General features: G+C 35.4%; 2 protein-coding genes across 6 annotated transcripts; both read right to left on the bottom strand.

The window, feature by feature from the left end:
- Positions 1–202: 202 nt before the first annotated feature.
- LOC117633487 (protein BUD31 homolog 1) lies at positions 203–2,395 on the bottom strand. The gene is made up of 4 exons (XM_034367114.1): positions 2,271–2,395; positions 1,388–1,488; positions 1,091–1,278; positions 203–605 (listed from the first exon to the last, which is right to left on the bottom strand). Exons 2-4 carry the CDS (start codon positions 1,479–1,481, stop codon positions 450–452), a joined length of 438 nt encoding a protein of 145 aa, XP_034223005.1. The 5' UTR covers positions 1,482–1,488; positions 2,271–2,395; the 3' UTR covers positions 203–449.
- A 415-nt stretch (positions 2,396–2,810) lies between these two features.
- LOC117636165 (BTB/POZ domain-containing protein FBL11) lies at positions 2,811–11,379 on the bottom strand. 5 transcript variants are annotated; one of them, XM_034370649.1, is made up of 19 exons: positions 11,135–11,379; positions 10,992–11,042; positions 10,659–10,779; positions 10,291–10,426; positions 10,149–10,198; positions 9,304–9,392; positions 9,111–9,216; positions 8,363–8,399; positions 8,111–8,262; positions 7,272–7,806; positions 6,521–6,796; positions 5,729–5,874; positions 4,975–5,322; positions 4,237–4,480; positions 3,912–3,967; positions 3,566–3,646; positions 3,393–3,437; positions 3,217–3,285; positions 2,811–3,096 (listed from the first exon to the last, which is right to left on the bottom strand). In XM_034370649.1, exons 1-19 carry the CDS (start codon positions 11,314–11,316, stop codon positions 2,923–2,925), a joined length of 2,898 nt encoding a protein of 965 aa, XP_034226540.1. In that variant the 5' UTR covers positions 11,317–11,379; the 3' UTR covers positions 2,811–2,922. The 5 variants fall into 5 exon arrangements, with proteins under 5 accessions (XP_034226540.1, XP_034226541.1, XP_034226542.1 ...); XM_034370650.1 differs by lacking the exons at positions 8,111–8,262; positions 8,363–8,399; XM_034370651.1 differs by lacking the exons at positions 10,992–11,042; positions 11,135–11,379 and having other exon boundaries at positions 10,291–10,434; positions 10,659–10,757.
- Positions 11,380–11,681: the final 302 nt, after the last annotated feature.

Below are 11,681 nucleotides of genomic sequence, written 5' to 3'. Positions count from 1 at the left end.
TCTTATGTATACTGTTGAGAAGTTTCTTAAAGCAGATTTTAGGTATCTGTCATTCTTATGAAAGAAAATATGCTCCACATGCAATCAGAATCATTCATCAAGACCAATTTTCAGAAACAAAAGCATTGCAAGGAATATTTAAACTCATCCATAGCGAACTTGAATCATGCAATTAGAATCATTCATCAAGACAAATTTTCGGTAACAAAACAAAAGCCTTGCAAGGAACATTTAAACTCATCCATAGCAAACTTGGAAGTTCCAAGGTACTGATTTCTTTCAGCTTTCAAGTTGCAGTTAGTTGAATATCACAACCGTGGTTCACAACAAGAGAAACATACTACTAAATTACTAATATCATTTGCAAAGGGCTCAGATTCAAGAAAATTAAGATTAGCTTAATATTACAAAGATCCATCTAAAATTACATTTGAAGAAGAACACGCTAATCAATCCCCACTGGCACAACCCTTACAGCCACAATGCACACACTCTATAACCTTCTCCTCCCTCAGATGCTTGGGCACACGACACACACATGTTGTGGCAAAGTTATGATCGCGAGGCTGCATGCATCTTAAACAGCAGAGGCGTTCATAACCAGGCTGCATTTCAAACACAAACCATACGTGATTAGATTTGAGTTATAATATAATAGATTTAATAAAAAGACACAAGGTACACGAGCTTGCAATATTTTCCTTATATATTCAATATACAGTCACTGTTATCCAATAGTTTTACATACAAGTTACAACCTGCAATTAAGAATGTGATACCAATACATGTAGCATGAGAATGTCATAATCAACTCAATCAGTATTTCCCTTGCATTTACTAATTTTCCAACAAGGCTATGTTTACTCCAATTTTCGTATCTTAAACATTCATGCTTATGTTCTTTCAACCTTATTTAAATGTTTTTCATGATATAAAGTAAAATCCAATAAACAAAAACCAGGCAACTTATTTCCAAGTTTGATGTATCATGCAGTAAGCTTCATACACAAATAAACCAAATTTAAATGAACAACAATAAAATATATAAAAACAAGCAGCAGATGAAGATATTAGAGATTCTGAGACGAACCTTTTTCCATTTTGCAATTAGATTGCGGTCAGCATAGCCTTGGTCCAGACAGAACTCGTACAACTCCTTGGATATCTCATTTCTCCGATGGTACAGGTCAAAAATGTAGCGGCTCTTTTGATGTGCTATTTTGAAGATAGGCCACAAGGTCTCACATTTCCTCTTACCATCATGAGTATCATTCTCAGCTGTCCAGAAAAAAAAGGGAATATACGTTTTAGTATCCTTTTGTGTTCTTAAACATATTAATTTTTCGAATTCAGTGGACAATGTAATAAAAACATGGAAGATTTATACCTTCTCTCATCTTCGCTTGTAGCTCGCGAATAGTTGGCTCAATCAGTTCCCAACCTTCTGGGTATTTGACTCGGTTGGTCTTCACCTTAGGCATTTTCTACCTGTCATCAGTGGAAAAATATGATGAATTAATAGTCTATAAATTCCAAAGGCGCCTTCCACATTTAAGCAGCACATCTTTCCCACCAGTTAGTAGAAATACATTTTCCTCAATGACATCATGCAAAAAGAACAATCAATCATTTGCAAGTTCCACAACATATAAGACGGTATATGCCACAATCTGTATTTCTTTCATATCTATTCATTATATACAGAATCACACAAACTCAAATACCCAACAATTACCAAACATATAAATCAGCCCAAGTGGAGTAACGTGAAATATATATATATATATATATATATATGAACCATCAATCATAGTGGAAGGGTAAGTATATCAAAAGATGCAGGAATAAAAGAAAAATTCCCATTGTTGAAAACAAGATGCCAACTCTGAATAGCAGTTGTGTAAAAATAACTAGCTTTCATGGCAGGAAAAAAAAAGGAAAAAAAGAAAAAAAGAAAAGAAAAAAAAAAGAGTAAAGGCAAGCTATTCATGCATAGCATGATTTAAATGTAAAACCCAAAATCTCACAATAGAAATAAAACCCAGGATGACCGCCAAAGTACCTAAGCGGAAAAAAAAAAAGTTGCGCAGAAAGTGCTCTCGTAGCCACAGATCAATAATCCAAACCCTAAATCCTTAATTTAATAAACCATTAATTTAAATTCAGAAAAATTGATATACCTTAGAAATTGAAACAACCTAAAAGAGAAAAATCTCGAAATCACAAGACAAACTCACATAATTTTATTTCGCAACAGTTGTGTTACGTACCTGACGGAGAGAAGAGAAGGCTGTGGAGACGATGGCGTTGTGGCAGGAGCTGAGGCAGGCTGAGCAGAAGGAAAGAGGCCCTAGACTAGAGAATTTGCCCAACTTTATTTCCGTTAATTTTCTTTTATTTCAAATAGAGATCCTTCTCCGACCAAAAGGAAAAAAAAAAAAAAAAGAAAAAAAAAAGAAAACCCAATCCAAAAAGGTCAATCCATGAAGCCCAACCCGTAGACGACATGTCATTCACGGCCCAACAATCTGATTGAAATTTAAAAGCCCAATCTAAATGTACTCAATTGTCGATTATTTTGTTGATTAACAGGAGAGTAAAATTCAGACTTGAGACATATTTCAGTATTGTAAGGAGAAGTATCACTACTTATTAGTTTGTTGAACTCGACTATTTCTAAAAAGTAGGACTATTTTGGGTTTCGGGTTATGTGTATTTTTAGCAAATTTTGCACTATGAAAGTTGGTGGTTGACTAGATTTGCTGCATTTGATCAAACTATTAATTAATGGAATGAAGTTGGCTCGGTCATTTGTGCTTCTCAAGCTGATAATTTGATTGAATTATTGGGTCATAATGCATCTACGTGTATATTTTACAGAAGAAATCTATCATGTTCATCATCACCACCACATTTTGTTCACTAGAGTCTTTCCTTCACCACTGTTCTAGTGACAGTGCTGCTGTTCCATACCAGTACAAGTGTTTCTTTGTGGACTTGCCGCCTCCTAGGAGCCTTAACAAATGAAACCTTGAGGCCCTTCTGAAGCTTGCATTTTGCGATCTTGAGAGTACTTAAGAAATGCCTATCTCCATACTGTACCAAACAAAATGGATTAGGCCATCTTAACCCTTTCGGTTGTTTCGAAACAAACACCTAGCAAAAATCGGTCATAATCGGTCATAATGTGTGCAAGGGAGATTTTTCTTAACTTACATTTGGAATGTCAAAATCACCTTCAGCTGCATCACAAAAGTCTAGCGACACTTTCCTAAGCATTGGCAACTGCATTCAACATGTAAGGCGCACAGTCGTTATTAACTTATTACCCGTTAAACTTGATTCATGAAGTTGAATACACCTGAAAACAAGAACAGTGGTATTACTATTACCTTCGAAGCGGCATCAAAAATAAAGCTTCTCTGCAACCCAGGACCCTGTATAATATGGATCAACATATAAGTAGTGGAAGGTATATCATGTTCCAATTGCAATATAAGTAGTGGGCGGCATAACATTAAGGTATTAACTATTGTCATTAAAAGGAGAGTCATTAAAATCTCACATTATGACGCAGCAAGAGATCTTCAAGAGCTTTACAGTCGAGAAGAGAAGAAACCCCCATTGTTGTTACTCGTCCACACTCCTAAACATCAAAACCGATCACATTTGTAAACATACATGCCACACTGATATTTATGTGTCAAATGAAACCAATCGTTGACACATACAAGAACAAGAATAATATGTAGATCTTTAAAATTTCTTCATACAGCCAGAGAAAGAAGATGATGAATACATCTTTATATAGCAAAACCATGCTAGTCATGCTTCCACTTATTATCATAAAACGTACGGAAGAACCAACAAAACTCTCATAACCAGCCATTAGAAAATTGAAAATGGCAAACCTCAAGATGGATAGACACCAAGCCTGGCCATCCTTGAGAAATTATTTGTTGAGACTCTGCAAACAAGACAGAACAGCAAGGTCAATGGCATATCAATTATCTTCCGGTTCCTCGAAAAAATAAAAGTAGCTACTATTATCAATTGATCTAGAGGTACACCAACACACAGATAAGACAAGGAAAGGAAATCCCCGTAACATGCTAGAAAGAAACCAAGAACAAGGGCTCCTTGTTATTGAGAAATTGGATCATGACTTAGATATGACTAAGGAAATGTCTACATGCTAGGCTCAAATGATACCCTTTGAAATAAATAACTCCTAACCTGAATCCAGAAGCGTACACCCTAGCAGCGAAAGCTCAACAAGATTTGCACAGCTTTGAGTAAGAATAAACAAATCATTGTTGGTCATCCAAGGGGTCACCCGCTGAAGCTTTAACTTCCTCAGGTTAGGCATAGGAAATTTAAAGCTTAAAATAGATATATCACCAAGACAGTGACAGAAAGCCAAAACTACCAACTTCTTCAGGTTTGCCATAATGTTCATAATGGTTCTATCAGATATTACCTGTAAAAGAACTGAAATCATTTTACAAATGACAGTATTTTATATTCTTGTGTATATTTTGATGCAAGAGAAACATATATTTTTGAAATTAAAAGAAGAAGAAACAGAATTCTAATTCAGTGAATTCTAGAATGACCAACATGCATGTACCCAACGAGACAACAGTTGACACATACTGATCGGATCATATAAGATCTTATCTGATAAGACTCTGAAGTAAATCCACAAATAGGGTCTGAATATAACTAGTCTCACTAGAAGATATCCCAATAGGTCATAACGAAGAGCCTGCTAAAGTACAAAGTTCATCAAGATCTATAGGGTAAGTGTATCTCTTGCAAAATTCAAACTTCAAAAATAATTATCCCAAAATCAAGATCATATGAGCATTCTATATTCCTGATGTCACAGCTAATGGATGTATAACAGAATAAACCACAGGGGAAGTCACAGTTATCACCTACGATTATCTCCAAATCCACTATCACGAATACCTGAAAATAAAGAATAATCAACTCTAGCATAGGACAAATAGTTGGTAGTTTTCTCAGTCCATCTTCACCTAACAATCCACCTAAGCCCACAGTTATTTTCCTCAGTGATGTGATTGCAGGTTTCAGAGCTTCCAAAGAGGAGTAAGAAAATCCCCATCCAAGTGCAATTTCTTCCAACATGCAAGTTCTTCCTATTTCATTATGCAGTTCTCTGCAAGAATAGGAGAAAGAAAATTCTCTCTTTTGAGGATCACTTTCCTGTTGAGATAAATTCCTACAGCCCCTTGCTTTCAGACACTTTAAACCTGGATTTCCACCGACAAGATAAGCTACAGCAGCATTTGAAACCTGAAATTTACAAGCCAATAATTACCAGAGTTGCAACGACAATAGGGACATAGATGATTGCCTGTTTTTGTTTAGTCAGCTGTGTCATCCAAACTCGATGTCTTATACCCATAAAGAAATTCATTGGATTTAAAAATATTACTATATGAAAATCCTTCTGTTGATTCCCCAATGATATAAAGTTTATCAACAAGAGATGCAAGAAGGAGTGTGTTGTCTATCTTATTACTCACAAGGATTATGTGTAAGGCCAATTGACTTGATAGATGCATAAGAACCCTTAGGGGCATACAGATTATAGTTGTAGGTTTAATTTACCCATTAAAGGAGCATAGCCATGAAACTAATAAATTTGATGAAATATGTAGGGGTGGAGGACTAGGTTCCGATAAATTTGATGACTCACCATAGTATTAGAAATATCAAGCATCTCCAAAGAAGAACCTCTGAAACTATATAAAGCACCATCAGAAAGGCGAGTATCACTTAAACAAAGACTCTTCAGCTTTTGCATTTGAGACATAAGCTTTAGAAGAGATGTTTCGTCAACACCTGAGAAAAAAAATGTGATCATACAAGTGTTCCGGTGAAATTTTAGGCATTTAAATTCCTAGGTCCATTAGAAAATGAAATTCATGCCACTTAGAAGCCATTATTTCAACTGACTGGAGTTGTTACACAACCATTTATCAACTTCTTAGTCTAACTTTTGTCAAATCACCATTAAATGCAATCTTTTCAGCACAGAGAACAGAAATTGTGTAACTGGTCAATGGTGAGAAATATATTTCATATTACAACAGATATCAGAAAGAGAAAGGCAAAGGGGCACATTACTAACCTAAAGTAACGAATAGCAAGTGAGTTAAGTTAATTTTTTGTCAAGCAAATGCCAAGTACTTCCAACAGTTCAAAGCTCTTTGTCTCTCAGGTTTTGTTTGTTGTATATGGAAGTAAAAGTAGTAGGTAGAGAAGCTATTCATATATTTTGCTGTGAACTATATAGATGAATGGTGCCCTATACAAAACCCTAGCATTTCTGCCTGTCAAAAGAAACACAAAACGGAAACATGTGTTTATTACTTTATTCATGCCCTTTAGCATCATTTTCGAAGTAGGGGAGAATGAGAATGTTCATGAAAATAAGTCTTCGAATCATAAAATTCGAAAACAAGAAAACAAGGGAAATGGCACTCACACTTGCAGCTGCCCATATGAAGTATTTGAAGATTAAGTGCCAGGGAATCCAAAAGCTCATTTTCAATTTGTTCGACAGCAATATGATTGGAGGAGCTAGAGCAAAGAGCTAAAACTGAATTTATCCCGAAAGAGGTATCACAAACTAAAACAGAATGTAGCTTAATACATCTGCGTAAAAGACTTGCTATGCCAACATCAGTTAATGAAGTACACCCCTTGAGGTTTACGTATTGCAAGGAGACACAGAATCTGGAGATATACTGGAGATCTGAATCTGTAATAAGCATAATAAGGAAGAGTTAGTGGGCCAACCAATGATGCAAAATCAGTCGACAACATAAAAAGGAAAAATAAGTATCTCCCAATTATGTGCTGCATGTGTGTGCAACTATGCATTCACAATATTGAACCTTTCCTTGGCAAGTTAAATGTCAACGAAAAATATTCAAAATAAGAAATCCAATACTTAGATACTATTTACTATTGCAGCAGTCATATATCAGTGAATGCTGTCATCAATAGCATGCTTTAGATATGCCAAAAATTCCCTTTTATGGACTTTTACAATGAACTCTTGCCTTATATGCAATAGAATGGAACATTTTCCCATAACTTTGTCCAAAAGTTTAACAAATGACAGTGACACTGCCAATCCCATCAGAGTGTATGCCAAACTATCTTTTTGAGGTGTGAAGCACTAATGACTCTATTCAATGCAAGTCTGGAAAAGTTATTGAAAACTATCTCACCATAGAGATCATTTCGGCCCTCCAATGTGAGTTTTGCTATCGATAGTCCAGAGTTGTAAAAAGAAGTCATATCCTGAACATTTAGGGACAAATTTGATATTTGTGGTGTTATAGCTGGACTTGAGGATACAACGGACACTTGTGATGATATAATTGGACTAGTGTCGGTGGTTAAGTCAACTTCACAGACCATAGGGCATTTCCGCACCAGTTTGCGCAAAGTGCTTATCTTGAATTTCAAAAGAAAAGCTGCCTTCAGTATTCTTAAAGATGGAAATGATTTGCGGAAGCACTCAATGGCAGATTGAAGATGCAACCTTGGACACTTGGAAATATCCACCTCTTGTACTGCTTCAAAAGACAAAGTTGGCAACAAATTCAGTACTTCCGAACATTGATCTCTGTCGAGACGTTCAAGGTTGAATGGTGACTGCCCAATACCCCTTAGTATGTAGTCGATACTGTTTGCAGAAGGAAGCAAAGACAAAAGTAGCACCGCTGACGTTATCTGTGAGCAACTTGAAAGGTTTACTCTCTGCACAAAGAGAAAAGACTTGAGTTATACAATCATGAACACTGGGCAGTAGGACCCTGAGATAAGCATGCTACATTGGGAAACTATTTGCCAATACTGTTTGCCAAAAGAAAACAAGTCCTATTTGTTATTCCCCCTTCCAGAACGTAGGTTTTGCGAAAACACGAAAATGCTATTTATTTATTTTCCATTGTATGATGTATCTTCAGCCACATGAACCCTCCTTAAAAAAATCAAAACAAAAGTTCAAAACTTTTGCCAAATTGCCTTTTTGAGGTCCTTGTAGAGATAGTGACAGGACTACCTTAGAAAATTTTGTCAGCCGAATGCGTAAATCATGCAAGTGACTAGCTCCTAAGGCATCTACTGAGCCAGTGGATGGAATTCTCAGTAGTCTGAAAATTGAATCAATGCTCTCATCAGCAAACTTAGAAAAATGACAAGAACTTCTTTTCTCTGAAAAAATAACCCAATCAGTTTATGTAATTAATGGATAGGACAAAGGCAATGAGTATGTATTAATGCCCAATGTCTAACATCAGAAAATTAAGCATACCTGCAGCAAACCACAACGGCAAAAGGCTTAAACGGATCTGTTTAACAGCAATAACAGAACAATTAATAGAAATATTAGACAAATAAATAATTCCTGATCAGCAAACCACAACGGCAAAAGGCTTAAACGGATCTGTTTAACAGCAATAACAGAACAATTAATAGAAATATTAGACAAATAAATAATTCCTGATAAGGCATACATAGAATCACCCAGATTACTATTTCAGATTTTCGGTTTATAAATAGATAAAATTAAAAAATTAATGCTACTGGAAACGACCTAAATCATCATTTACTTAGGTTTTTACCTAACATATAAACTCCAGAAAGCAAATTTACAGACAATAAACAGAAACAAGTTCAAGGTGCAAATACAGACGAGGTAACTTTTATGATTAACTAAATAATGGACACATACATTATCGAACAAATCCCCAACATATTTAATTACAAAAATATGAGGGATCAATTTGGTAGCACAATTAATGAACTTTTATAATATTGCATGTCCCAACTCAACATGTGAATAAACACATTACATGCAGGCTACAAAATCAGCTGTCAAATTTGTTATACCTCACATGACTGTGTTTTCGTAAAACTAGTACGGAGTTATGTTCACGGTTTAAGATCATGGACTATAATATAATAATGGCAGTATGAGATACTAGGTAAACAAGTCACCTTCCCAGGATATATATTCTATTGGTCCTCAACATATACACTGGAACATTTTCAATCTGTACCTGTTTCAAAATGCCAGTGCAGACATCTTCATTTCTGCTCAAGCCTTCCATGCATTCTGTGTTAGCATCGATCCAAACTAGAAGTGCATTGGAAAGATGCATCTCACTGTAAAAGACCACTAAGAGTCTAAGATATCAGTGTGCCAAGATATCTTACAGAAAATTTATCTAGGTCAGTCCAAGGATAAGTAACCTGTCTACTGTCAAATTCATGTGCTTCACGCAAGATAGTAATAAGTCGTATGGAATATCTACAAAACAATTCATAGATATGGCCCACATCTGGAAAACCAAACAATAATCGGTCAGCTTCACGTAGTTACTAGGTTGAGCACAGTGAAAACAAATATTGCACAAAGCACAGAATTCATAAGCCTGTATACGAGTCCCTAGGATCTGATGCAACTTAATTGATAACAATCTCCTATTCAACCATTAACAACAACCTGATCGTAAAGAAATATATGGAGGCATCTGTTTTCAGTTTAACCAAGATTAGTAGCCACAAATCCGTGTGTGCATGTGCGCATGTGCCACGTGGTCAGGAGACTATTAGGTCAACGTCATGGTGCTCTTTGATGTGTTTCATTATGCTAAAATCATATCCTCCATTACATCCTCAGTAATCATGTCATTTCTCTTTGCCTCTACCCATGCCCCTCTTGGGCTCACTTAAGCTCTTATATCCTTCTCATTTCCTAGCCATCTCTAAAAGAACCCTCTTTTTTCTTTTAGACCTTGCAAGTGCAATATTATGACTAAACACAAACGTTGGCAGTCAAGAGAAAACCCAACCAAAACAATCTAAAATGATATCATATGGAATATAAACTAAAATGGTGCCTCACAATAAAACATAATTTTCTACTCCATATCAAGTCAATATGAATCTACAACCCGCCACTAGCCTCTATGTGTGAGTTAATATTGAAGCATAATTCTATTTTCAACAATTAATCTGATTGTGCACAAGTCACTACTAAGAAAAATTGGGCACAAGAAGGCTGCAGAGAATATAAATACAAGTTGAGGACATACAAAATTTCTCGCAAGATAGCTCCCACATAATTCTGGAAGAAAATCACGGGCTGCAATCCATTCCAATTTAATCTATTAGACTAGACACCACTAATTTTAAATATGAGTCTTTCATAGACATTGCTGTTCTAATCATTCTCACCATGCTCTAAACCAAAACTCCAAATAGAAATCAAATCATCCAATTGTACTTGTGGTGGCACCTCCGCCGATACTACCTCAGAAAACCAAGTTTTGCATCTCATGAGAAGCATCTCCACTCCAAAATAAAGTGCACCCTGAAAACCTAACACAGTATTGTCAAAGGAATATTAACTTTGTAAAACATTTTATGTGATTTAAAGGCAGATGCGTTCTATAACTAGAAGTTAAAGAAATGCAATTTTTCTTTTTAAATGACTAAAGGTTTGAATTATTTAAGATCGAACCAATAGTTAAACAAATAAGTAAATGAAGAATAGAAAAGAACACTAGATCAGAATTACCATATAGTAAAGTTAATTCATTTACCTCATAAAGAGGAAGGAAATTCTTAGATGTTACATCCAATGGGCAGTCATATATACAATTGAGAATGTGTAGAAATGCTTCCAGGTTCCACTCAATTGCTATACAGTCCAGGCCTGATTCACTACAAAAAGTTCCCAACAATTTAGCCAGAAGCAATTAAACAAAATTGATTAGAATAAAAATGTAGGGGATGATATAATATCCAAATTCAAGAAAAATAAAACTTGTTCATTTCTTCGAAGAATCATAATCTAAATTGAAAAAAGCACAACTTCAAGTTCCGGGCTTCGTTGAATTCAGTTTCACAAGAAGAAAGTGATCGAAATTGATTACCTGAAGCTCCCGCTTAGGAGGCCATTGAAATACGATGAGTGTTGAATTAGCCTGCAAGCAAAGATGGAAATTGATTCTCCCTCATTGTATTTTCCCGGGAAACAAACGGAAAAAGAGTGAGAAAATGATAAGTCACCACGCACCTGTTCCGATGGGCTTGAACTTTGACTGTTTGGTGACAGAGAATTGATGGCAAATCCCAGCTTGGGATATTCGTGACTGAAATTAGAATCTCTACATCGGTGCTGGTGGTGTTTGCTTGAATTCGGTTGGGGTTACTGCATACGACGGTGATGAAGTCGTCGTCTGAAGTTGAAGAAGCCATGCTCTGGTTTTCCGACACTCCGTCTGTAAGACAATGGAAGCAGAGAATATGCAGAAGTTTACAACTTTGTTCATGGAGTGACGAGCTTCTTCTTCCTTTTTTAAATTTAATTTCTAATGGAAAAGATGTTTATTTATTTAAATATTAATATATTCAAATTAATCCTTTTAAAATTTAACAATAAATTCATATTTAACATACCTAATCAGTTAATTTAATAAAAAAGTTTTTATTTATTAATTTATGAAGTATATGTGATTAATTATCTATTATATTATTATTTTATACAATGAGGGAGAATCAATAAAAACAATAATAAATAAGTTTCATTTCCTCCTCAACTTGTCGACGTAGCCATGAAAAGA

The sequence above is a fragment of the Prunus dulcis genome, chromosome 7 (assembly GCF_902201215.1).
Source record: "Prunus dulcis chromosome 7, ALMONDv2, whole genome shotgun sequence".
Taxonomy (NCBI): domain Eukaryota; kingdom Viridiplantae; phylum Streptophyta; class Magnoliopsida; order Rosales; family Rosaceae; genus Prunus; species Prunus dulcis.
This window is presented reverse-complemented; position numbering and strand designations above follow the sequence as displayed.

What these genes read in the sequence shown, in the direction of transcription:
- LOC117636165 (XM_034370649.1), bottom strand. Translation starts at nt 11,316, where the DNA reads ATGGCTTCTTCAACTTCAGACGACGACTTCATCACCGTCGTATGCAGT. An exon ending in GGCTGACAAAATTTTCTAAG is followed by an intron (nt 7,807 to 8,110) that starts GTAGTCCTGTCA and finishes CTCTTTGTGCAG; the next exon opens with AGAGTAAACCTTTCAAGTTG. An exon ending in TGATTATTCTTTATTTTCAG is followed by an intron (nt 4,481 to 4,974) that starts GTATTCGTGATA and finishes GTTCTTTTACAG; the next exon opens with GTAATATCTGATAGAACCAT.
- LOC117633487 (XM_034367114.1), bottom strand. Translation starts at nt 1,481, where the DNA reads ATGCCTAAGGTGAAGACCAACCGAGTCAAATACCCAGAAGGTTGGGAA. An exon ending in ACAAGCGAAGATGAGAGAAG is followed by an intron (nt 1,279 to 1,387) that starts GTATAAATCTTC and finishes TTTTCTGGACAG; the next exon opens with CTGAGAATGATACTCATGAT. An exon ending in TAATTGCAAAATGGAAAAAG is followed by an intron (nt 606 to 1,090) that starts GTTCGTCTCAGA and finishes TTTGAAATGCAG; the next exon opens with CCTGGTTATGAACGCCTCTG.